Genomic DNA, 27,296 nt, shown 5'->3' with positions numbered 1-27,296 from the left:
CGCATTGTCATTCGTATTAGAATTGACCTTAGGACGTCAAACGTTTTGAATGCGAATTAAACTAATTCGAATTAGTAAATGTGAATCAAATTCGAATTACGTGTGAACTCAGCATAAATAACCAACTGCTCAGCAGTATTACATACATAACATACAGTTTGTGAAGCTTATTAACAAAAGAGTAGGTCCGGTAAGGAACGATTTTGGCCTCAAATTTCAGTTTCATCTGACGAAAGATTTTGACCACTTTTTAAACACTTAAGAGTCTATTTCATTTGATTCAATTATTTTTTGTGAAAGATTTTAACTCATTTAATCATAAAAAACGATCCGATTCAAGCTAAAATATGAAAAATCTACCAAATATGCGAAAAAATGTCACTTTTCAGATGGTTTTTGTCAAAAATGAAAGTGGCCGCATCCGTGTTCATTTTCAATCTTTATATATGTTATGTATTATCATCAAATACAACTTCCATTTTAATATTTTGGATGAACACGAATGCGGCCACTTTCGTTTTACACGGAAACCGTCTAAAATTTAACTAAAATGCTTGAAGTTGGATGATTTCAGTAATTTAGCATGACTTAATGGTGCTAGTACTCAATATATGTGCATTGTATTGCCAAAAACAGCCAATATTTATGTAGCAGAACCATTCTACTATCCAATAAATAATTAAAAGTTTACATTTTAACAATTTTGTAAAACTGCTATATTTTGGGACCAAAAAGGGCTATTACCGGACCTACTCCTTTCATACAAAAATTTATAATGCAAACTTTTTGATCATGCATATGGTACAAACTTCATATTCTTGCAAAAATATTCTCTCATATATTAAAGACGATATGCTTCAAGGAACACTAACAAAACTTAGTTTTTGATAGCTGATAGTTTCATAAGCCTGTATTTATCATAAAAACTTTTCGATTAAACATAAGCAGTGTATCAAAAGTTCTTCATTATAAGTTAAAGTCAATAAATAATAAAACGTTTGTAGTCTTATTTTTGAGGTCTTGTAATTATTTATTGTTAAAGGAAAACTTATCACACCTTATGCTTTATGAACTAAATACAATCATTCATTAATTATTTAACCGGATCATTCATATTGTTGTCCTTTGATAGATAACATTAAATACAGTGGGTATATAATACTTACGACTTCATCACTGCTTAGTTTAGGTTTGAAGTCTCCACTGGGTATAATCATAAAGGTAACTGTTCCTGACATATTTGCCTGAAAATTAAAATACTCATAAGCAATTTTAAAGTTAAATAGTGAAAAACCTCCAACCAGAAATTTTATAACCCTATACAAGGCAAAAATTTACTTAATGGAGTACAACAGAAATTTCCTTAATTGTTGAACATAATATTTTGATTAACAATTGATAAATTCTGCAATTATTTATATTTGAAGATACTGAATTCTAATTTGTATGGACCTTCATAACCAGGAACACTTCTCCCTATTTCTCAACTGTTTACTTACCGTTTATTGGAAGTTAGATATTTTTAAGCCTGGTAAAAGTTGAAATTATACAGTATTTAACTGTATCAAGTTTCTTTGTATCAAAACATGACCAAGTTTACCTCTCCTTCATTCTGGATCACATATCTACAAAGTCACATGTTCATAACCTTACCAGCATTTCTGATACATCATTGATATTCTTGCCCTTCATGTCTATACCATTCACTTCTAAAATCTCATCCCCTTCATGTAATAAGCCTACAAAGTAAATATAGTATATTAGGTATATATCTAAATTTTCTTTATCATAAATAACTGAACATTTTTATATTTGATTGTTGCTTGCTAAATATTGTAATATATAGTCTGTTGATATTCATGTATTATTTTCATTTTGTTTAGTTTCTTTTGTTACATCTTCTGACATCACACTCAAACTTCTCTTGAACTGAATTTTAATGTGTGTATTGTTATGCGTTTACTTTTTTACATTGGTTAGAGGTATAGGGGGAGGGTTGTGATCTCATAAAAAAGTTTAACCCCGCCACATTTTTGCACAAGTCCCAAGTCAGGAGCCTCTGGCCTTTGTTAGTCTTGTATCATTTTTAACTTTAGTTTCTTGTGTATAATTTGGAGTTTAGTGTGGCGTTCATTAAAACTGAACTAATATATATATTTATTTAGGGGTCAGCTGAAGCACACCTCTGTGTGCAGGAATTTCTCGATACTGGTGAGCTTCTGATGTTGTCAGTTGCATGGTCGGGTTGTTGTCTCTTTGACACATCCCCTATTTCCATTCTCAATTTTAGATCAAGTTGAATTAGGTTTGTAACAATGATCTTGCATGTAGACATTTAGATTTTATTCATACCCTCTGGGTACAGATTAGTGGACAACAATAACAACAATTATCATTACCAGTAATATCCATCAAGACATTCAAAAGTTCTGATCATGATATCACTTCTTCCTACATACACCCTTTTCGCAGGGTTCAAATAAATGGTTTTCAAGATTTCATGAATTTTATTGTAAAGCAACACTCAGACACATATTTGTGTAATGTGAAGAGCATGAATGATTTGTTTCACACTCATATCCAGGATGACAATGAGTAAAAAAAAAAGCTTATTTCTAACCCATGTATTGAAATATATTCTACTTATACCTACCACTTTTTTCAGCAGTTCCACCTTTAACAATTCTACCAATAACCACAGCATCACCTTCATTTCTAACTGTAGCTCCCTAAAATAAATCAAATTATATTATATTTCAGTACTTTTTAAGATGGAATCAAAACTCCAATAGTTAGTTAACTTTTCCATTTTATTGTCATTGCTATTACAACATCAAAAGTCAATCAAGGAAAGTCAATATCTTTATCAAATTCAAAATTTGAGTATTTGTTTTTTTCATTTGAAACTTCAAACATCTTACAGTTAAGCTCAATTTAATTGATAAAGAGAGCATGGTACAACAGAAATTCAAGTATGTGCCAGCAGAGATAAAATATAGCAAGTAAATGACACTCCAGTATGTTAAATGAGTACTGTAGTTAAAATGTACTAGTCATGGTAAGAAAAATAATTGAATAACTTTTTGTCAATATTCCATATATATATAATTACCAGAGGTTCGTTTGTCTTTTCAAGGTGTATAATTCTAATTGTATCTTCTCCATAATTTGAAATGGGATCTTCACTGTAATCTTCATCTCCAAGATTTGAAGGTTTTGACTGGTGGTCTGCAACTCCATCATGTGCTCGTAACAAGTTCTGAAAAATTAAAAATAAGATCTTTAATGCCACAATATGATACTAAATTTCACATAAAGCTGTTCTTCATACTTTTTATTCTATCCTTTTTAATTGGTATTAAACTAGTTACAATAGGTGTGATTTAATTTGCAAAGCAGAGGAAAATTTGTTGAAGGAGAGTCATATATGGTTTTTGTGAACATCCATTAGATATTTACAGTTGGATGGTATAGGTAATATATGAATCATCAGCCAATAATTGAGAATATCAATGATAAAAAGTGTGACTGATGGAACCATGCACTAGTGGTCCCAGTAATGGATATAGTGACAGATGGGTAGATGGACATTTAAGGTAAAGAGATGTTTCCCATCCATTACCTGTAGAGGTATATTGCTCTTAAACTGGTCATGGTTGGTCTTCAATTTAAACTACAATTGAGAGTTGTTTTTTCTTCCCCTTATTTTTTTTTTTAGATTGCCTTTACTTTTAAATAAGCTAGTACTTAGTACTGCTCATACAAATAATTTTATGAAATTAACTATATATGGTTCCATGAGTATTAGATAGCTTTGATGCTTCTGAAACAACCTTGCAAAATGTATCTTGGCATGTATTCCGAGTACAACATACATTAAGTATCAAATGTATCAGTTATGTAGATATGTAGACTCATTATGGAAGGCCTTACAATGACCTATAGTTGTTAATTTATGTGCAATTTGGTCTCTTGTACAGAATTGTCTCATTGGCATTCATACCACATCTTCTTATTCTTACATATAAAAATGTTTACAAGTGACTTTGTATTATCAAAATATACAAATTGCCTAAAGATGTTGACATATGATGTTTGGTTGACAACTTACTTTAAAACCTGGCATGGAGAGCAGATCTGTTAGATCACTTGCATAAGGTGAAGGTGTATGTTGTAGCACGGTCATTACTTCATTGGACGTCTGTAATGCATTGCTGCCATCTGGTGAGTACACAGCTGAGCGTGAAGTCACTTGAATTATCTTGTTGTGTACTTGGACAGCTTTTCTGAATTGGTTATTATTAAACAATTGTTGGATAATTGATATCTGGCTTTTATCATCAGTTGAGTTGAGCTGAGTCTTGATGTGCTGTAGAGAGGAGAATAAGTCGTCGAGTCCTAGAAAGAAAAATCACATACATTCAATTTTTAAATGTACAGATGCTGTCTAATTAATCATAAAAAAAAAGAAGTGTTTCCATTTTGTGTTCTTCCTTATATTATCTTAAAAATGTTTATTCTCATTCGCTTTTCATCCCAATGTTTGTAAGAACTGACTTTTTATACATTATGTAATTACAATATGATTAATCAGTCACATTTTCCATTAACATGATAATAAGTAAATAACATAAGCCAAAACTAACAAAAACTTCTCCATGTAGTATCATATTTCATTTCATGTAGGCCAAAGGTTCATTGTATTTTACTGAAACTGGCACAGGGAAGTAATATTTATGAGTCCATTATCTTTAAGTGGATAGTTCTTGCCAATAATAGAGGTGACAAGTTTTGTTAAATTCTGTCAAAAAAGTGTTTTAGAATTCTCCCATATATGACATGATTTTCTTATAGACTTTATTATGAATGTGCTTTTAGAATTTCTCAAAACAAGATGATATTTCAAAATTTCTACTTAACCAGGATGTCATATAAAACTAATTTGGAGAGAAGTGCAAACTGGTTTCTAATTAAGCTATCACATATTGAAGAAACTTGAAATCAATAATTTACTTCAGAACAAATTTCTTATGTGTGCATGTGGAACCTTGAAACAAGATCTAGAAAACACACAAGAAAGAAGGGAAAACCGTCAACTTCATTCTTAACGGACAGCTATAGTATATGTAATTGTGTGGTCTAATAAAAACTTCTTACTTCATTTAAAATGTCATGTATGTGATTTTTTCAAATCTTGTGAATGGAATGAATGATAACCTGTACATGTGATTTTTTCAAATCTTGTGAATGGAATGAATGATAACCTGTACATGTACAACATGATGTCGGTAAACCACATTTACATGAAGTCAAGCATGAATCAATATTCAGGATACATTTTGTACATCCTATCAAATTCTATTCATAATGATAGTGGTCTAAAAGAGAATGCATATATGTTTGTCCACTGTTTCAATCTAAATATGCAGTCCACTCCAGCAGCAACCAACATGGCTAATTATCATGATTATGCCACTATAATATAGAATCTCATTTGTTAGATAAAAATTCTGAACTTAAGAAATTGTATCAGTTGCCCCACTGAAATGTTTAGATGGTGAAAGACCTTTTTTACATTTCATGAAGATGTACTGGTGTGATCTCTAACCATACATGCCATATGATATATTTTACATACCAACATTTTTCTTCATATATCTCTCTTTTTCGAAAGGTCCATGAACACTACTAAAACCATCATCTAAATTATCCAAATCATCCACACTATTGTCATAAGCAGTGTTGATAAACCCTTGTGGTTCTATTTGTTTCCTTTCTTTTAAGGCTTGTAATTTTTTAGATCCTCTCAATGAAGTGCGTAGAAATTCATCTTCTCTTGCCAGTCTATTTTCTTCTTCTCTGCGTTTACGTAAATCGTCTTGATGTTTATGTAATCTTTCTAACTGATCTTTATTTATAGAATGATTTTGACGTCCATTTGACATGATGACAGATGCTGATTTCAATGTTGAATCTGTCATATTTTTGTCCTCATTTTGATGAAAGCTTTTTGATGGAGTAGTTGGTGGTGTTTTTAAGGATTCTGTGGAGTTTTGATAAGATGGAGGGTATTTGGGCGGAATTTTCACAGAAGCAATGAAATTGTCTGGACAGTCAATTGCCATTTCCCGATGCGTGCTATCCTCCTGTTCAAACGAGTCTTGCATTGAATCACTAAAACTTTCATTTGCATTAAATACACTGTTTTGAATCGCCTCTAAAATCGGCGAATCCTGATCAGAATTTTGATTACTTGCATTTTTCTTTCGTTTTTCTGTTTTGGGTTTTTTAGTTGCTTCCATTTCCATGCTTCCTAATTCTGTCATTTCAATATATCCATTAGTAACATTAGGCGTATGGGTTTGTACAGATACAGTTGTTTGATTCACAGGATTTAATTCTACACAATTTTCTGAATTGATTGATGAATTTTCACTTATATCAGAAGCTAATTTTGTCATATCAACCGGTTGCACTTTATGAAGTAGTGACAGCTTTTCCAATCTTTGTTGTGCTTCATCTTCTACTGCTATCACATAAGCTTCTTTTACTTTGGAACGATCTAAAAATAGAAATATATATATTGTTTATATTCTCACATTGATTTTTTTAGGAATATAATTTCATCATAGTCCTGATAAAAGTAAAACAAATTTGTCAGTTTGACAGTTACAATTCTAGCTACTGTACATGTGGCTTACTCCTTTTTGTAAGTACATGTACATATATTCATGGATAGAACCTAGAAGGAACATCTATTTTTGTAGATGTATGATTTTATGGTATAGCAGTCTTTGCATACAAGTCTATAGATATTTTTTACTTCGTTGACCTTACACTTAAGCTAATATACCCATGCACAAGATCAACAGATATTGTTATCCAAAAAATAATAATGTATTCACAGTATTTAGCTTTTACACGATTTTCCTCTTCCAGTTGATTTTTTTTTATTAAGTTAAGGTCATTGTCAATTATGATATAACATGTGACAAGAAATTAAATTTTCATGTAACACTATTCATAATAAATAAGAACATAAGATGGATGACTATAAAACAATTATTGTATGGAGAAATCCAACACTGTAATAAAATTCCCATAATTGACACAGTTTAAAACCACCATAAAGAGATACTTATTTCGTAGGTAATGTCATTATGAACATTTGCTGGGGGCATTTTCTCATCGAAACAATCACTGCCACAAGTTTACTGTTATATGTTTAATACATACAATCATATCTAGTCATTTGTATCTGTTTTTATTTTCTTCATTGTACCTACTAAAACAGGTCTACGGTTAGTCACTTCTCCGTAAATAATTGTATCCACTGACCTGTTAATAACCCTATTTAAACGCACCTTTTTTACTCACATATATTTCAATAGTATATATAATATAATTGACTTAATGGTATTTAGTTTAATATTTAGTTTCACATGACATTATTCCATGTTTGTAAGCACTATTCTAGATTATTTATATACCCTTGTGATCCTTTATAAAATATAAATATCATGCATGTAACTTTTTCCTCGATGTGTTCCTGTCATATAACACCTGTATATGTGTAACAATATAAACATATTTACCTAACCTTGTCATACAAAAACAGGTAATATCATATATGTTTAGGTACATTTAATTACCATTTCTAACATATTGAATATCTATGTCCAATAATAATCAAAATATCCAATTGTTATATCAGTTGTACAGAAACAGGGGGAAAAGACAAAATGCAGAATGGAAATAAAATTGAGAATGGAAATGGTGAATGTGTCAAAGAGACAACAACCTGACCATAGAACACACAACAAGAGAAGGTCACCAACTATGGTCTTCAATGCAGCGAGAAACAAGGAATTTCTGATTCTAAATACAAAGATCTTGTATCACTAATATGCTGTACTATTTGTTTACCTTTAAAGTAGTTATTACAAGAATTAGATGACTGTACCTCTGTTTTATCAACAATCAACAACAACTTCTTTCCCATATTTATATTTCAATTTCATGATCCCTACCATAATTGAACTGACCTCATACTCAAATCCTACCAGTGAAATTATAAATTTCAAAATGTAACTTTTTTAATCTCGGATCTTACAACAATATGAGGAAACATTAAATGACAATGTCACATTTTAGTATTTATGACCTTAAATGTGAATGTCTGAATCATACCACTATGGAAAAAAGGTCAAGTAAAAGAATGTAAAGTTTGTTGGTTGCCTTGGAGATAAAATTATTGAAGAAACAATTTGATTAAATGTGACATGATAAATCTGACATTGACAAAACACACATTACATAATGACTCAGTTCAACACTCACCCCTCTTTCCTGTTAATGCCACATACATGATAAAAAATCTACTAAATTTCCCAACACAATATATTCCGACAAGTTAACCTCCTACTTTCTAATGCAATTACGATTATCAGGTAACAATTAAGATAGGTTATCATGTTATTTTCACATGTATTATGATATTATAAGTTGTTGTATACCATGTATACATTCATCTATGTAAAAAATTGTTTATTTTCATAAGTGACATACCACATTTGACTTTAACAAGTTTGATAAGATTTTTATAGGTATTTTTTTTACAAAATAACAATGGATAAACAAAGAAGATAAATTACTTGTAACTCTTAAAACTACAAATTTCACTTTCATATAATAACCTGCTAATGAAACTTACATAAATGATAGCAAAGATGGAGATTTTTTTTTACGATTATAAATAATTGATAAGCTGATCATTTCATTTCTTCAATTAGTTAATTATGTCATACCTTTTCGAAGAAAATTTAATACTGGATTCGAAACCAACCCCAACAGTTACACTTCAATATACTCTAAATTCTTTAAACATGTGCTGTCCAATGTTATTATGATTTTTTTCCTTGTTTACAAAAAGATAATATATTTTGCATCAGCCTATTGAGTATTGTTTCAAAGGTCAGGATTGTTCTGATAGTGATCCTACGTATGGCATACACACAATGCTTCACCTTATCTGACTGTTACATCTTAAAAACATTTAAATACCACTACAGTTTGGTGATTTACAGTTTTATAGTAATAATCTAAGCTAAAGTATAAAAATATCTAGACATTTAAACACAAAAATTATCTAGTTGAATATGACTCACTCAGAATCATTATCATCAAAATTTCAAAATGATAAAGATTTTGGAAAATGACTCAAAGTAAAACATGTGATTTAGGAAAGATTTTTTTGTATTCTTAGCTGATTCCATTTAACAACCAGATGAGAGAGACTATACTTTATAATCAATGGGTGATTTGTTTGATCTCTGTTCTTCTTTGGTCAATAGAAGTTCAAATGTCTTGATTTCCTGTGATTTTATCATAATGTAATGTTTAAATAAAAAAGTGATCATGCCTAATGATGTCATATGTATTAAAAAAACAAAACAAGGAAAAAGAATGGTAGTTTGCATTCATATTGTCAAGTTCTCAATTAAAGAAACAAAATCCAATACCTTTGAATATTCAAAATGCTTGGCTAGTCACAAGTTTTAAATTAGAAAATCTTGACAGGAAAACATCCTACCAGACTGGATTCAGTGGTAGAATCTAGATATAATATATTCTTACTAATAACTTATCCTGAAATAATTCATTTTTTGTGTACCAACACAAAGTATCAGAATTACACAATATTTCATCTGTGACAAGGGCATAAAAGGTTCATTATTTGATGTATAAAAGAAATTTTAAATGCAGCAACTCACAGATGATTTGAGGTTGAAAGAACTGAAAAAAAAATATTCATCAATGCTAGTATAACTTGTAAAAATCAATAAGATTTGTAATTTATCATATTAAGTAATACTCCTTGGACTGACAACTTACAGAGAACACAACTCAATAAAAAACACTTTCTTTCAAAGATGAACAAGTCTTATAAACTCTATTTACATGTTCATTGAAATTCTATCAATTATAAAGGGCTTGCCGCCTGCTGATTTCTCAAGTATGGTAATCAGCTGGTCAATGGCAACAACAATTGTTTTCAGTTCTCAAACTTTAAAATCCCTTGAACATGTTGGAGTTCAATGATGATACTTGTATTATTCACTATTAAATACCAGGTGTGTCTTGTACAAGGAAGAAATTGGTACTCTATAATTTACTGTAAAAAACATAGTTCAACTTAGCTATCTCGGTGCACTTGTACAAAACATGGATTCCACCCTGCAACTATAACACCCCTTGGAGTTAAAGGACAAAATTTGGCAAGGCTATTCTACTACTGGATTGACCAATACACAGTATGAAGCATCCAAAGTTGCAACAAAGCAAACCCTGAAAATATGTTTAACAGTGTTTAAGGCTCTCAAACTTTAAACCCTTTGGAGTTCAGGCCTTCAGGAATGATTGTTTTTTTTAGAATAGTTATGTTAGTCATCACAGATTCCCCTATCAGAACAAATATGTAAATTTTGATGACCATCATGCTATTTCACAATTAGGGTTATTCCATTTTAACTTAGCATATACCCACAAGGGCTGGAACTTGAACCTATCAACAGACTAGATTATTCCCAAGCTCTAAGGAGTTTTAAAGTTTGAGAATACATACCCTCACATGGGTGACAAGCTTTGATTTTTACCTTAACATAATTACACTGCACTGTTTTCTTCATCAAATATGATATACTAGTTTTAGTTTTAGTAAGGGTGAATAATTTTGTCAAGTTTAATTCATCAATGTGAAGGACAGACAAACCACTTTCAATAGCCTTTAATTCCATTGATCAATTAGTGTGACCCTAATAAATTGGCTTTAAAAGAAATTAACTTTCTATCCTACATGTATATCACCTATTTATCAAAATGTTCAGCTTAAAATAGTACTTAGAATTTGTGATGAAAATAAAGGTTTAAAGTATTGATATATCAGTCTGTCAGTGGTAAATACCAGAAATACTGGCATTAACATACATTGTACAAATCAAAATATACTTTTGAGTGGACATTACTATAATTACTTATAACTCCCTAATGGTCAATTATTGTTAGTAATGAATTTATGAAAGTGTTAAAGTCAATATACATGTAAGTCAATTTAAATGTTCTCTTTTCCATCCTTTATTCTAAATTCTACATACTCAGTGATTTATGATTACTAAATATTTAAGTTAAAGATAAAACTGTTTAATCCCAGTAAAGTGTACTTATCATTGTACTTTTATTTTGCACTGCCTTACTGGTTTGGTTTTTGCCTTCATATCTATATTGTATATAGAATTTTTATTTAAATATTTAGTTTTCATTTTTGGTGCTTGAATGTCAAAGTGATATGTCCTGTATGTAGATCAAAAAGTAAATTATACATGTACATGTATTATTTAAAAAATAATTCCTTCGTGTCATGCTCTATGCTCATTTTAACATGGGTAGGCATTATATTTGTCGATATTTTACACTGAGCGTTAGTGAGGTGTAAAATGTGGTCAAATATAATGCCTACCCATGTTAAAATGAGCATAGAGCATGACACGAAGGAATTATTTCGATTCTAATAGGACAAATACAGTATTTTTATAGGTCGAAGCGTACGAAAAAACCATAAAAATGTTTGGCTTTTCCTGTTTTCCTCCCCGAGGAGTCTGTGCATTACATTTCATATTTGATAAGTTTAAAAACTACGAGCAGGGTAAATATATGTTGTTTTATAAAAATATATAATAAAAGTTTATGTTTGCTGCTTAAATGTATAGATTTACAAGGATAACGATGGAAATAACGTTAATATACACAGAAAGTTTGTGCGCATGTGTCAAACATATTTTTTATGCTCATTAGAACACGGCTTTGTTTACAAAGCGTAATAAGGACGTCATATTAGAATGAGTATTAACCATACAATGTATTTCACAAAAGCCAAAAGAGAAGAGGTCTTTCAAACTTTCAATTTCCTTCATTTCGAACATTTCTTGCAATAGACATTAGACAATAGACAGGAAATATTTTATTGTAACAATGTATATGGGGTTTTCAAATATACCTTTTATTACCTTTTCACCTGTTATGTCAACATTAATTGGAAGCTGTTGTTTGAGTAATCTACTTTTCACACCATGCATACATGTTAGTTTTTTCATTGAAATTGTTTCACATTTGTCATTTCATTAGTTTTATAGCTGACTAATAACCATCATTATGCGTATGGACTTTACTTAATGTTTAAGGCTGAACGGTGACCTAGAGTTGTTAATTTCTGTGTCATTTGTTTTCTTGAAGAGGTGTCTCGTTGGCAGTCATACCACATCTTCTTTTCTATATGTGTTTTACTTGATGTGGGCATGTAATAGATTGTAAGCTTTTAAGGCACCTGCAGATCTATAGAAATTAAGATTTTAACAAGTTGTTGTGCTAAGCATTACCCAACTAGTGTATTACTGTCATACTCATGTAAATAGTCAGGAGCCTGCAGTTTAGTGGTGTCATTGAGGGCGGTCTGTCATATTTGGTTTTTGTAAAAAAAAATCTTATGCCATTATTTTTTTTGCATTGTTATACATTTTTTCCTGGCTGGGTCTTAAAAGCCCAATACATGTATATGATATGGGTTTTTTTCATTGTTTGAAACCCCATAGTAGCTTTCATTGTTTACATCCTTCTCATTTGAACTCTGGTGGATAGTTAAGATAGTTTTCTAAATTGAAACTATACCACATCTCCTTTTTTTTTTTAAATTGGAAATAAATTTTTCAATAAAATAGGCTTGTGTTTATTATGGGGAACTTATAAATAAATGTCATCATTTATGCATAAAATTATGGTGAAAATCAACAGAAATATGTTACCATACCATTCAAATTGTTGAGATCTTTCTTTCTTTTTACTCGCAGTGAAATAGACCTTGACTTGATACACTGAAAAAATAATTTAGAATATAAAACATATTGAATATATATAGAACACAACCTACATGTACAATTAAAATGTATCAATGCTGCTTGCACATTGTATCTGATAAAATGATGAGAGAATTAATACAAGTTATGATTTTATTAAATGAAACCTTTACAATAATAGAGCTTGGAAGTATTTTATATTTATCAGGAGAATTTCCAAAAGATGAATAGTGCTAAGCTGATTTACCAAAATTACAATTCATTTACTTAACAAAAGAATAAGAAGAAATAAAAGATGTTTTTTCATGTTCTTCAGCAGAAATTTCTCCATTTTCTATTTATATATATATATATATATGTGCCATTCTAAATAAAATTAAAGTTTAATTTTTAAGCACTATGATAATACATGTACATGTAGATTACTCAATTGAGGGATTGTTATTAATTTGTTGAACTATATCCATCAAGTTGTCCCTAACTTGTTGAACATTATTATGACTTATATGAGGTTAAGAATAATTAAAACCTCTAATGTGAGACTTTTTGTGTGTGGAAAACATAATTTTTCCCATTGATACATTTTCAAGAACATTGTCATTGTCATAAATTTGAGAATGCACAATGCTTCCATGTTGCTTCTGTATGTCACAGAATAATAATACATACAAGGAAGGGGGGGGGGGGGGGGGGTTCTGATTCTTGATCTGCTTACTGTTTTGTCAGATTCCTGTATCCCACTTCCACTATGTAAGTAAGCAATTCTCATTTTTTTGTAATTTCCCTTGTCCCCCTAGACTTCATTTCCCGTTTTCAAGGCACGATTACAAAAAAATCAGTAATCCCGTGTCAGGCGTAGACCCCAATGAGACCTAAATCTGAATTTGAACTACAATGTATTCAAATTTACATCATACAAAATTTACTTTTCCTTTGCAGTGCGAGACATTCTCTATTGTGACATCAAAATTTAACAGAACCTTATATAACAAGGTACTATTGTACAATAAGGGCCATTTTGGTCCCCCGATAAATTTCATAATTAGGTATATAGAAACTTTAAAATTAAAAAAGAAAAAAAAAAGTGATGTCCAGAAATTGTTGCCAAATATCAATATAACGCCAGGTAGTTTCATATTCGAGAAACCTTTTTTCCGATGTGTGTTTGACATTTAACATGAACTCTCTTTGGGTCTCTTCCAATAAATATACAATATCTCAAGTCTTACATTTGTGTAGTGATTTTCCTCATTGGCGTTAATTGTATTGAAAGCTACAGCTATCTAATATGTTCTTATTTTTTGCAGCATCATTTATAGGCTGGTAAATTATTTCTGTGTATGACAGCACTGTTCTCAACCTCTATTAACTAATATATAATATATACATTAATACAATGTACATGTCACCTTTATTTCAAGGCAAAATTAACGTATGTCTACAGTTGCAGGCTTACCACTTTAATTTTACACAGCAATGATTTATAAAAAGCAGTCAATGTGCAGATGTATCAACATACGTTCAACCTGAATATCAAAGCATACTGCTCAAAACAACTAGACAATAGGATGATTAACTTTGTGTGCGGAAGTCAACTTCACAGGTGCGACAATAACAGAAGTACGATACCAATTTCAAAGAGAAGTCAGTTCGTTAGTTACTATCATAAACGGTCGGATTTTAAGGAAGATATCTTACCAGAATGTTAAACAAGATTATTATCCGATAGCATTTAACGAAAATTACCTTTTTTAATCACCCAAAGTTATGTGAATTATTTAAGATGGCCGCTCGTAATCTGGGTCACAATTTAGATCGCTTACGGCAATGAAAATGTAAACAAACATCATTGTTTCAAATATAAAGAGTCACAAAAAATGTTAACCAAAATAAATAAATAAAGTAAATATGTATTATAAGTCGCTGACCGCTATCTTGTCTGAATATTCCATTTGTTATTTTTGGGGAATTTTATCTTTTTTTTTATTTGGATTATCTCCCTTATGTCAAGTTTTTCTCAAGCTAAAGATTTGTATTTCTATAACAAATGATCACAAATGATATCTCAAATTGATTAAAAGAACAGAGTTTTTTGTCCAACTTTTGTCCTGTTTTTGCACCTATTAATGTGACTTTCATGTGTCAGTTTGCCAAAAATAGCCAATTCTGCATCACACTTAGACCCCAATAAAAAAAAATGGCAGGACAAGAGTTGTGAGTAAAATAAAGGCAGGATGACACTTTGCACAAAAAAAGGCAGGACTGAATAGAGTGAAAAATAACTAGAGGCTCTAAAGAGCCTGTGTCGCTCACCTTGGTATATGTGAATTAAACAAAGGAAGCAGACAGTTCATGACAAAATTGTGTTTAGGTGATTGTGATTGTGATGTGTACATCTTACTTTACTGAACATTCTTGCTGCTTACAATTATCTCTATCTATAATGAACTTGTCCGTGTAGTTTCGGTGGAAAATGTTAGTAAAAATTTACAAATTTTATGAAAATTGTTAAAAATTGATTATAAAGGACAATGACTTCTTAGGGGGTCAATTGACCATTTTGGTCATTTTGACTTATTTTTTTAGTCTTAAATTGCTGTACATTATTGCTGTTTACAGTTTATCTCTATCTATAATAATATTCGAGATAATAACCCAAAACAGCAAAATTTCCTTAAAATTACCAATTTAGGGGCAGCAACCTAACAACAAATTGTCCGATTCATCTAAAAAAAATTAAGGGCAGATAGATCTTGACCAGATTAACAATTTTAACCCTGTCAGATTTGCTCTAAATGCTTTGGTTTTTGAGTTATAAGCCAAAAACTGCATTTTACTCTTATGTTCTATTTTTAGCTGTAGCGGCCATCTTGGTTGGTTTGCCCGGTCACAAAACACAATTTTAAACTAGATAGCCTAATAATGATTCTGGCTATGTTTGGTAAAATTTGGCCCAGTAGTTTCAAAGGAGAAGATTTTTGTAAAAGTTAACTAAGATTTACAAAAATGGTTAAAAATTGACTATAAAGAGCAATAACTCCTAAAGGGGTCAACCGACCATTTTGGTCCTGTTGACTTATTTGTAAATCTTACTTTGCTGAACATTTTAGCTGTTTACAGTTTATCTCTATCCATAATAATATTCAAGATAATATCCAAAAACAGCAAAATTTCCTTAAAATTACCAATTCAGGGGCAGCAACCCAACAACGGGTTGTCCCATTCATCGTAAAATTTCAGGGCAGATAGATCTTGACCAGATAAACAATTTTACCCCCATGTCAGATTTGCTCTAAATGCTTTGGTTTTTGAGTAATAACCAAAAACTGCATTTAACCTCCATGTTCTATTTTTAGCCGTGGTGGCCATCTTGGTTGGTTGGCCGGGTCAAAAAACACAAATTTTAAACAAGATACATCAATGATGATTGTGGCCAAGTTTGGATTAATTTGGCTTGGTAGTTTCGGGTGCAATCAACAGTTTTTTTCTATGACGTCATGTTTTGAGGGACCATGCATGTGTGACCCTTACTGGTGGGCTGATTAATAAAGATACTTGTATAAAACTAGATATTACTGGAATCAGAATGTTCTCTAGTTTATAATGAAATAAAAATAATGTGTACTTTTAATATATTATAAAAATTTCATCCAATGAACATGGGGGGGAAAAAGGTGTAATTTTAACATAAAAAACTTGAAATCAGGACAAGTGCACACCCATGAAGACATGATCCATGCACATTTTTCATAATCAAAACTGTATGAATTTTGTAGGTTTTTACCTGACCTTTCAAAAAGATCTTGTTTCAGGGTACGGTTTCCTGCTCCGAAAAGAGCTACAGTGGCTGCAAATAAGTTTTCAATTTTCACTGCTAAAAAAACAGACTGTTTACAGTGTTGTCTCCCCTCGAAACATGTTTTTTTAATATAATTTTTAAAATTATTTCAATCATTCAACCTGTTTTAATTGAAAGCTAATAAACTAATTTTTACAATCAAATACAAAAAACATGATACTTTTTCACCAAGTAAGTAAATAAACAGGGGTATTCCTCCATGGTTATTTGTAGACGGGGAATAACCCCTAGTTTTTAGTACGAAACTGTTTATAGCACCCTTAAGGCAAAACTTTGTATGCGCCAAATTAAAATTTCTCAGCTTTTCTGAATCTGTACACTATACCGATTAAAATGATGTCTTACTTTAAGGATTGGGACCACAAATAGTGAAACTACAGCTCTTTTTTTATGTCGCATAGTAATGGCATTTTGGCCAGTGGCAAACAGTTTAACTGGCAAATTCCAAACATTTCCTCTATCCCTTTTTCATCAGTTTTACAAAGAAAATAAATCATAAAACAGGGTTTCTTTTGAATAAATAGAATAAAAACTATGAAATAAGCATGAATAAAGGTACTTAAAGCATATTTTGTACCTAGTATTATATGAACTAAGATAAGGCTGAGTTGAGAAAAATATTGAAATGGTGTTTTTCTTAGGAATGGCACTTGTACCTTTTTGACTATAAAAAGTACCAAATATACAATATAATGAATAAAAATGTATGTTACTCTGATCAGTAGTAAAGGTCAAAGTAGAAAAAATCTACACTTTTCATGTACAACTTTTAGTTTCAAATATATGAGAGATTGAATAAAAATATCATGACGTCGCAAAAAGACAAAAAACTTCAATATTCGCACAGAGTCTGGTTTTCTTATTTCTGGTTGCTATGTACAAATCTGTAATATTTGCATTAAATGTACCAAACTGATGCTTTTAAATTAATGTATACATGTCATATAATATTTTTCAAAATAATTTTACTACATTTGCTATCACATTTCTTTGCTAAAATATCATTATATTATATGTTTGTCCCTTTAAGGGTGCAATCAACAGTTTTTTTCTATGACGTCATGTTTTGAGGGACCATGCATGTGTGACCCTTACTGGTGGGCTGATTAATAAAGATACTTGTATGAAACTTGATATCACTGGAATCAGAATGTTCTCTAGTTTATAATGAAATAAAAATAATGTGTACTTTTAATATATTATAAAAATTTCATCCAATGAACATGGGGGGGAAAAAGGTGTAATTTTAACATTAAAAACTTGAAATCAGGACAAGTGCACACCCATGAAGACATGATCCATGCACATTTTTCATAATCAAAACTGTATGAATTTTGTAGGTTTTTACCTGACCTTTCAAAAAGATCTTGTTTCAGGGTAAGGTTTCCTGCTCCGAAAAGAGCTACAGTGGCTGCAAATAAGTTTTCAATTTTCACTGCTAAAAAAACAGACTGTTTACAGTGTTGTCTCCCCTCGAAACATGTTTATTTAATATAATTTTTAAAATTATTTCAATCATTCAACCTGTTTTAATTGAAAGCTAATTAACTAATTTTTACAATCAAATACAAAAAACATGATACTTTTTCACCAAGTAAGTAAATAAACAGGGGTATTCCTCCATGGTTATTTTTAGAAGGGGAATAACCCCTAGTTTTTAGTACGAAACTGTTTATAGCACCCTTCAGAGGAGAAGATTTTTGTAAAAGATCATGGAGATTTACGAAAAATGGTTAATAATTGACTAAAAAGGGCAATAACTCCTAAAGGGGTCAACTGACCATTTTTGTCATGTGACTTATTTGTAAATCTTACTTTGCTGAACATTATTGCTGTTTACAGTTTATATCCATCTATAATAATATTCAAGATTATAACCAAAAACAATAAAATTTCCTAAAATTTACCAATTAAGGGGCAGCAACCCAAAAATGGGTTGTCTGATTCATCTGAAAATTTCAGGGCAGATAGATCTTCACCTGATAAACAATTTTACCCTGTCAGATTTGCTTTAAATGCTTTGGTTTTTGAGTTATAAGCCAAAAAATGCATTTTACATCTATGTTCTATATTTAGCCATGGTGGCCATGTTTTTTGATGAAATAGGAATGAAAACACAAACTTTATTCTAGATACCCTAGGAATCAATCAGATGAAGTTTGGTTTGAATTGGTTTAGTAGTTTCAGAGGAGAAGATTTTTGTAAAAGTTAACGATGACAGATGCAGGACGACGACGATGGACGCAGGACGACGACGACTCCGGACGCCAAGTGATGAGAAAAGCTCACTTGGCCTTTTAGGCCAGGTGAGCTTAAAAACCAGCACACCTAGACAGTAAGTATTCTAATAACTATGTTTCAAAAAAAATATATATTTATGGCATACAATGCGACAAAGCTACAATTATTTTGACATTTTTTGTATCTTTTCACATAGATCACCACTTTGAATGATATACACTGTTAAAAAAGCCCATCACAACAGGTTGTTTCTATCCATTCATGGGAAGCTTATTTTACACCATCACAATGGAAATTTATGTATCAACAATTTACATAAAGTTCATTAAGAAAATCTGTATTTGAAATTTGATGAATTTAAAACAAATTTCAGACAGACAGACAGACAGACAGACAGACAGACAGACTTTTCTTAAGTTTTACTGTGGGTATTGTTTTTTGTTGTTGTTTTTTTACATTGACTAGAGGTATAGGGAGTGGGTTGAGATCTCAAATAAACTGTTATCACAGAGATATGTCTTGCGTTTTTGTAATTTCAATAATGTAAATGTTAAAATTAAAATAGCAAGATGCATGCACTTAATTGCAAATATTCAAAGTCAATGAATCATGTCTAAAGGTACATGGCTAAAAAATGACAATGCTAATATAACTGCATACTAAATACCATTGACTTTTCATAATTAGTTCCCTTTTAACAACCCTAACCATAAACTAATGCATGTAAAATAAGCAAATATTTCAAAGTCAATAAACCATAACTGAGCGGGTGGGGTCAAACAATCTCATGGAAATGACATTAGTCAATGCTTATGGACTGCATACCAATTATCATTGACCTACCACTAGTGGTTTCGCCCATAAACCGACCTAATCACAAACTAACTAATGAAAACTAAGCAAAAATTTCAAAGTCAATAGACCATGACAAAAGGGGTGGGGCCAAATAATCTCCATGGAAATGACATATGCTAATGCTTATGCAACTGCATCCCAATTATTATTGAACTACCACTGGTGGTTCCTTATAAAGTGACCTATTAATCACAAACTATGATACATGAAAAATAATTAAGATTTCAAAGTCAATAGACCATAACTGAGGGGGCAGGGCCAAATAATCTCCATGGTAATGAGATGTGCCAATACTAATACAACTGCATACCAAATATCTTTGACCTACCAATAGTGGCTCACCATAAACTAGACCTAATCACAAACTTATACATTGTTGACACCGGAAACAGCATACCTATGTCTTGCTTTTTAGACTCAGTTAAGGGAGACAAAACAGGTTTACCCAACCCCCCATATTATTTATGTATGTGTCTGTCCCAAGTCAGGAGCCTTTAATTCAGTGGTGTTGTCATTTGTTAATGTGTTACATATTTTTTTTCCGTTAATATTTTATATAAATAAGGCAGATAGTTTTCTTGTTTCAATTGGTTTACATTGTCACTTCGGGGCCTTTTATAACTGAATAAGCGGTATGGGCTTTGTTCATTGTTGAAGGCATTACGGTTACCAATAGTTGTTAATTTCTGTGTAATTTTGGTCTCTTGTGGAGAGTTGTCTCATTGGCTATACCACATCTTCTTTTTTAAATTAACCCAGCCACATTTTTGCGCCTGTCCCAAGTCAGGAGACGCTGGTCTTAGTTTAAGTCTTGTATGATTTTTAATTTTAGTTTCATGTATATAATTTCAGAGTTAAGGGGGCAGTTGAAGGACTCCTCTGGCTGCAGGAGTTTCTCATTGTATTGAGGACCCATTGGTGGCCTTCAGCGGTTTTCTGCTCTGCGGTCAGGTTGTTGTCTCTTTGACATATTCCCCATTTTCATTCTGAATTTTTTTAAAGGTGTGAAATTTGTATGTTATACAATACATTCAATCTTTCAAATTATTACTTAACGTTAGTTCAGATTGGCCTCTTAATGAAGAGGCTCAGATTCTTTTGGCTCTAATGAGTTATAAAATAATGGGCACACTTCTTGCAGAAGGAAGAGTCTGATTGTCAGAATCCAGACTGAATTAAGAAACAACATATGTAATTCAAGACCCAATCAATAAATATATTACTATAGATCACATATGTTGAATTAGCACTGAAAGTCAAAATTGAAAAATTTATTATTACCGGTACACATTCCTTTTGATTACTCTGCAATACACAATCAGTTCGATTCACATTATTTCCAATGTAAGATGTTTAAGGATATAGTCATATATCCTTTCTTAGACTTTTCAAAAATTCATAGCAGGAATTTCATTGGCTGATGTTATAATTACCTGTACAAAAGTAGAAGGAAGGAACAGATGATCTGTATTCTACTTTGATTGATTACTTATTTACTAAATTGCCAGGTAGATAAGTTATTTTGGAATAGGTGCTAACTGGGTATGCAAATCTGCTGCCTGCTAAATATATCTTATGTAAGAGTACTTCTGACAGTTTTCTTCAATATTTCGATTTGTTTAGCTGATATTATAATCACCTAACTGCAGTCGAATTTATTCTTCATTATTTCCAGACAAAACTGATAACCACTGGTAATCAAGTCAGTTTAAGATTGATTTCCCCCTCAAATTTTTAATTAAATCTTCAAAAATAAATCAGCTGATCATTTTCTAATCATCTACCTGCAATAACAGTATGAATTATACCTTGTGAATGTGATTGATGATATCCAGGTGAGAACAATTGGTCAAGTTCTTCCCATTAATGCTCATGATTTCATCTCCGATCTCCAGCTCCGAACTGTTAGCAGGGGACCCTGGGGAAATAAAAACAATATTTATTTTTGTGTGACAGGTAATTTGTTACACCTGATGCAAGTTCTAATAGACATATCAATCAAAATAACTGTACTCAGATGCATTCTATCAATATACTTCCTGCTGGCAGAATCATTGGAAATTTATTATTTTCTGAACAGAATTGTTTGTCCAACCCTCATCATTATTATTTTGTGCACTTAGGTAAGCAGGAGATGTCAGCCTGTACTGCTTCAGAGTTTAATGCATGCATTTATCATTGAAAATTTCCAATAGTTGGCAATAATGTGAAATTCATTAATGTGATTCCTGTACTTGATGAAATAGATTATTACAAGCAAAAATACTTGTAAGAATCAATGCCCAACCTTTATACATGTTCACATTTATAAAAACAAATAAAAAACTCCTGTAAAGTTATAAAAGACTATGAATATAAATTTGAATGGTTGTTTATAATAAATATGAAATGTATGAAAATTGAAATGCAAAGGGATATTCCTCTATTTGGTAAATATTAACCCTACATGCATTTTGTAGAATTCCTGTAAAATGAGGAATTTTCAAAAATGCTTATGAGAATCCGGCTTTTTAAAAATACATATTGATTAATTTTTCGGACATTTTACAAAATGCCTTATATTACAACATTGAATGAAATGATCACAAAAACTGAGCGATGGTAAGTAATGAACAAAGTCATTCTTATATGATCATAATTGCAACAGCACACACCATAAGAGAATTAACAAGTAAAATTAAATTCTTATATTATTATTGTAAATTCCAACAAGCACTGAATTCACCAATAATTTGTTATTTCATGAAATGATTGACTGTTACAAAATTTGTCCTGATTATTTTGTAAAGACAACATTTAGGACTTAGTGACTACACCAGCACTACAATTACATTTTGTGAAACCCTGACAATCACATATTCTGCCAGCACTTTTCTTTAAAAAAGCCTTTATGCTTGAAAAAAAAGTAGATTTGCAAACAGCACTCAGATAAAGGAGTAGGTCCAGTCAGACCTCTTTTTGGTCCCAAAATATATCAGTTTTACAAAATTATTAAAATGTAAACTTTGAGTTATTTATTGGACAGAAGAGTGTTTCTGCTACATAAATATGGACTGTTTTTGACAATACAATGAACATATACCGGGTAGTAGCACCATGGTCATGCTAAATTACTAAAATTCTCACAATTCTAGCATTTTAGTTAAACAACTGTAAATATTAGACGGTTTCCGTGTAAAACGAAAGTGGCCTCATTTGTGTTCATCCTTAATATTGAAATGCAAGTTTTATTTGATGATAATACATAACTTATATAAAGTTTGTGGATGAACACGGATTGAATCGGATCGTTTTAGATGACTAAATCAGCTCAAATCTTTCACAAAAACTAATTGAATCAAACGATATTGACACTTAAGTGTTTAAAAGGTTGTCAAAATCTTTCGTCAGATGAACCTGAAATTTGAGGCCAAAATCGGTCCTTACCAGACCTAATCCTTTCTACTTCTATTTCCTGTGTTCCAAAAAGATTCAAAGTAACATTAGCATGATTAGGTTAATTAACTTACATCTTTTGGCCAAAAAGATAGTTCAAGAGGGTGAACCAGATCTTCTTAAGATTGTAAACATAAGAGTAAGATTTACCTAAGGCCCAATAATAAAGATAAAGATAATCTGACCTATTGCAATGATGATCAATACCAAACCTGGCCTTATATGGATAGTCATTCAATCTTTACTTAATTTCAGAGTACATGTATCAGAACTCAATGTTTCTGTATTGCATTGTTGTTTTTCCAATTTTTGAAATCAATTTAAGTTCTTTAAAAAAAAATATCATAAAATCAAACCAAATGCAAAATAGCATGATACCAAGAGCAACAAAATCGAGATTTCTCATAAAAATTTTGCAGAGATTTTCAATCAGCATTTTATATAAATTAAACTAGAGGCTCTTAAGAGCCAGTGTTGCTCACCTTAGTCTATGTGAATATTTAACAAAGGAAGCATATGGATTCATGACAAAATTGTGTTTTGGTGATGGTGATGTGTTTGTGCATCTTACTTTACTGAACATTCTTGCTGTTAACAATTATCTCTATCTATAATAAACTTGGCCCAGTAGTTTCAGTGGGAAATGTTAGTTAAAATTTGCAAATTTAATGAACATTGTTAAAAATTGCCTATAAAGGACAAAAACTCCTTAGGGGTAAATTGACCAATTCCGTCATGTTGACTTATTTGTAAATCTTACTTTGCTGAACATCATTGCTGGTTACAGTTTATCTCTATTTATAATAATATTCAAGAAAAAAAAACAAATTTTTTTTTTGGACGCAAAGTGATGGGAAATAAAAACTGGTTGGGGGAAAATAGATTCATCAAATTGGATTTATAACTAGAGGCTCCAAAGAGCCTGTGTCGCTCACCTTGGTCTATGAATATTAAACAAAGGAAGCAGATGGATTCATGACAAAATTGTGTTTTGGTGATGGTGATGTGTTTGTAAATCTTACTTTACTAGTCTTGCTGCTTACATTTATCTCTATCTATAATGAACTTGGCCCAGTAGTTTCAGTGGAAAATGTTAATAAAAATTTACAAATTTTATGAAAATTGTTAAAAATTGACTATAAAGGACAATAACTCCTTAGGGGGTCAATTGACCATTTCGGTCATGTTGACTTATTTGTAAATCTTACTTTGCTGAACATAATTGCTGTTTACAGTTTATCTCTATCTATAATAAAATTTAAGATAATAACCAAAAACAGCAAAATTTCCTTAAAATTACCGATTCAGGGGCAGCAACCCAACAATGGGTTGTCAGATTCATCTGAAAATTATAGGGCAGATAGATCTTGATCTGATTAATAATTTTACCCCGTGTTGGATTTGCTCTAAATGCTTTGGTTTTTGAGTTATAAGTCAAAAACTGCATTTTACCCAAATGTTCTATTTTTAGCTGTGGCGGCCATCTTGATTTGATAGTCCGGTCACCGGACACATTTTTAAAACTAGATACCCCAAAGATGATTATTGCCAAGTCTGGATTAATTTGGCCCAGTAGTTTCAGAGGAGAAGATTTTTGTAAAAGATAACTAAGATTTACGAAAAATGGTTAAAAATTGACTATAAAGGGCAATAACTCCTAAACGGGTCAACTGACCATTTCGGTCATGTTGACTTATTTGTAAATCCTACTTTGCTAAACATTATTGCTGTTTACAGTTTATCTCTATCTATTATAATATTCAAGATAATAACCAAAAACTGCAAAATTTCCACAAAATTACCAATTCAGGGGCAGCAACCCAACAACGGGTTGACCGATTCATCTGAAAATTTCAGGGCAGATAGATCTTGACCTGATTAACATTTTTACCCCATGTCAGATTTCCTCTAAATGCTTTGGTTTTTGAGTTATAAGCCAAAAACTGCATTTTACCCCTATGTTCTATTTTTAGCCGTGGCGGCCATCTTGGTTGGTTGACCGGGTCAAGCCACACATTTTTTAAACTAGATACCCCAATGATGATTGTGGCCAAGTTTGGTTCAATTTGGCCCAGTAGTTTCAGAGGAGAAGATTTTTGTAAAAGTTAACAACGACGACGGACGACGCCGGACGCAAAGTGATGGGAAAAGCTCACTTGGCCCTTCGGGCCAGGTGAGCTAAAAATGGTTTAAGATTGACTATAAAGGGCAATAACTCCTAAAGGGGTCAACTGACCATTTTGGTCATGTTGACTTATTTGTAGATCTTACTTTGCTGAACATTATTGCTGTTTACAATTTATCTCTTATCTATAATAATATTCAAGATAACCAAAAACAGCAAAATTTCCTCAAAATTACCAATTCAGGGGCAGCAACCCAACAACCGATTGACCGATTCATCTGAAAATTTCAGGGCAGATAGTTCTTGACCTGATAAACATTTTTATCCCATGTCAGATTTCCTCAAAATGCTTTGGTTTTTGAGTTATAAGCCAAAAACTGCATTTTACCCCTATGTTCTATTTTTAGCGGTGGCGGCCATCTTGGTTGGTTGACCAGGTCACGCCACACATTTTTTAAACTAGATACCCCAAAGATGATTGTGGCCAAGTTTGGATTAATTTGGCCAAGTAGTTTCAGAGGAGAAGATTTTTGTAAAAGATTACTTTAATTTAGGAAAAATGGTTAAAAATTGACTATAAAGGGCAATAACTCCTAAACGGGTCAACTGACCATTTTGGTCATGTTTGACTTATTTGTAGATCTTACTTTGCTGAACATAATAGCTGTTTACAGTTTATCTCTATCTATAATAATATTCAAGATAATAACCAAAAACAGCAAAATTTCCTCAAAATTACCAATTCAGGGGCAGCAACCCAACAACCGATTGACCGATTCATCTGAAAATTTTAGGGCAGATAGATCTTGACCTGATAAACATTTTTATCCCATGTCAGATTTCCTCAAAATGCTTTGGATTTTGAGTTATAAGCCAAAAACTGCATTTTACCCCTTTGTTCTATTTTTAGCTGTGGCGGCCATCTTGGTTGGTTGACCAGGTCACGCCACACATTTTTTAAACTAGATACCCCAAAGATGATTGTGGCCAAGTTTGGATTAATTTGGCCAAGTAGTTTCAGAGGAGAAGATTTTTGTAAAAGATTACTTTAATTAACGAAAAATGGTTAAAAATTGACTATAAAGGGCAATAACTCCTAAACGGGTCAACTGACCATTTTGGTCATGTTGACTTATTTGTAGATCTTACTTTGCTGAACATTATTGCTGTTTACAGTTTATCTCTAACTATAATAATATTCAAGATAATAACCAAAAACAGCAAAATTTCTTCAAAATTACCAATTCAGGGGCAGCAACCCAACAACCGATTGACCGATTCATCTGAAAATTTCAGGGCAGATAGATCTTGACCTGTTAAACATTTTTACCCCATGTCAGATTTCCTCAAAATGCTTTGGTTTTTGAGTTATAAGCCAAAAACTGCATTTTACCCCTATGTTCTTTTTTTAGCCGTGGCGGCCATCTTGGTTGGTTGACCGGGTCACGCCACACATTTTTTAAACTAGATACCCCAATGATGATTGTGGCCAAGTTTGGTTTGATTTGGCCCAGTAGTTTCAGAGGAGAAGATTTTTGTAAAAGTTAACGACGACGGACGACGACGACGGACGCCAAGTGATGAGAAAAGCTCACTTGCCCCTTCGGGCCAGGTGAGCTAAAAAAGCTATGATAAGCTGATCAATGTGAGTTTAAATAACAAAAAAAAGTTTTATAGAATGTCAGCTTAAATTCATTGATGCTTATGTAGAAACTGCTAAGGTGAGCATCAAACATTCCAACCCACGGAACCCCCCCTCTGGATCCGCACCTGAGCATGTAGATGAAACAACAAATTTATTATTATTTTTTCAGACAGAAATTTATGAGCTGAATAAAATGCCTCTTACATATATTTTTACCAACAACATATTTTA

At 31.7% G+C, this 27,296-nt stretch overlaps 1 protein-coding gene across 6 annotated transcripts in view; it reads right to left on the bottom strand.

The window, feature by feature from the left end:
* LOC134711731 (protein PALS1-like) overlaps window positions 1–27,296 on the bottom strand; it is a 55,934-nt gene that overhangs the window by 10,563 nt on the left and 18,075 nt on the right. For 3 of the 6 annotated variants that reach the window (XM_063572562.1, XM_063572564.1, XM_063572563.1), the window contains exons 3-10: window positions 21,669–21,778; window positions 12,860–12,923; window positions 5,639–6,562; window positions 4,112–4,398; window positions 3,113–3,259; window positions 2,654–2,729; window positions 1,654–1,739; window positions 1,167–1,244 (exon numbers count right to left, since the gene is read on the bottom strand). In XM_063572562.1, coding sequence (XP_063428632.1) covers window positions 1,167–1,244; window positions 1,654–1,739; window positions 2,654–2,729; window positions 3,113–3,259; window positions 4,112–4,398; window positions 5,639–6,562; window positions 12,860–12,923; window positions 21,669–21,778 — 1,772 coding nt within the window. Of the gene's footprint in view, window positions 1–1,166; window positions 1,245–1,653; window positions 1,740–2,653; window positions 2,730–3,112; window positions 3,260–4,111; window positions 4,399–5,638; window positions 6,563–8,340; window positions 8,433–12,859; window positions 12,924–14,603; window positions 14,728–21,668; window positions 21,779–27,296 lie in introns of those variants that run through there. The other 3 variants (XM_063572567.1, XM_063572568.1, XM_063572566.1) reach the window with 3 other exon arrangements.

The sequence above is a fragment of the Mytilus trossulus genome, chromosome 3 (genome assembly GCF_036588685.1).
Source record: "Mytilus trossulus isolate FHL-02 chromosome 3, PNRI_Mtr1.1.1.hap1, whole genome shotgun sequence".
Taxonomy (NCBI): Eukaryota; Metazoa; Mollusca; class Bivalvia; order Mytilida; family Mytilidae; genus Mytilus; species Mytilus trossulus.
The sequence above is the reverse complement of the archived record's forward strand: the minus strand, read 5'-3'. Positions and strand labels throughout refer to the sequence as shown.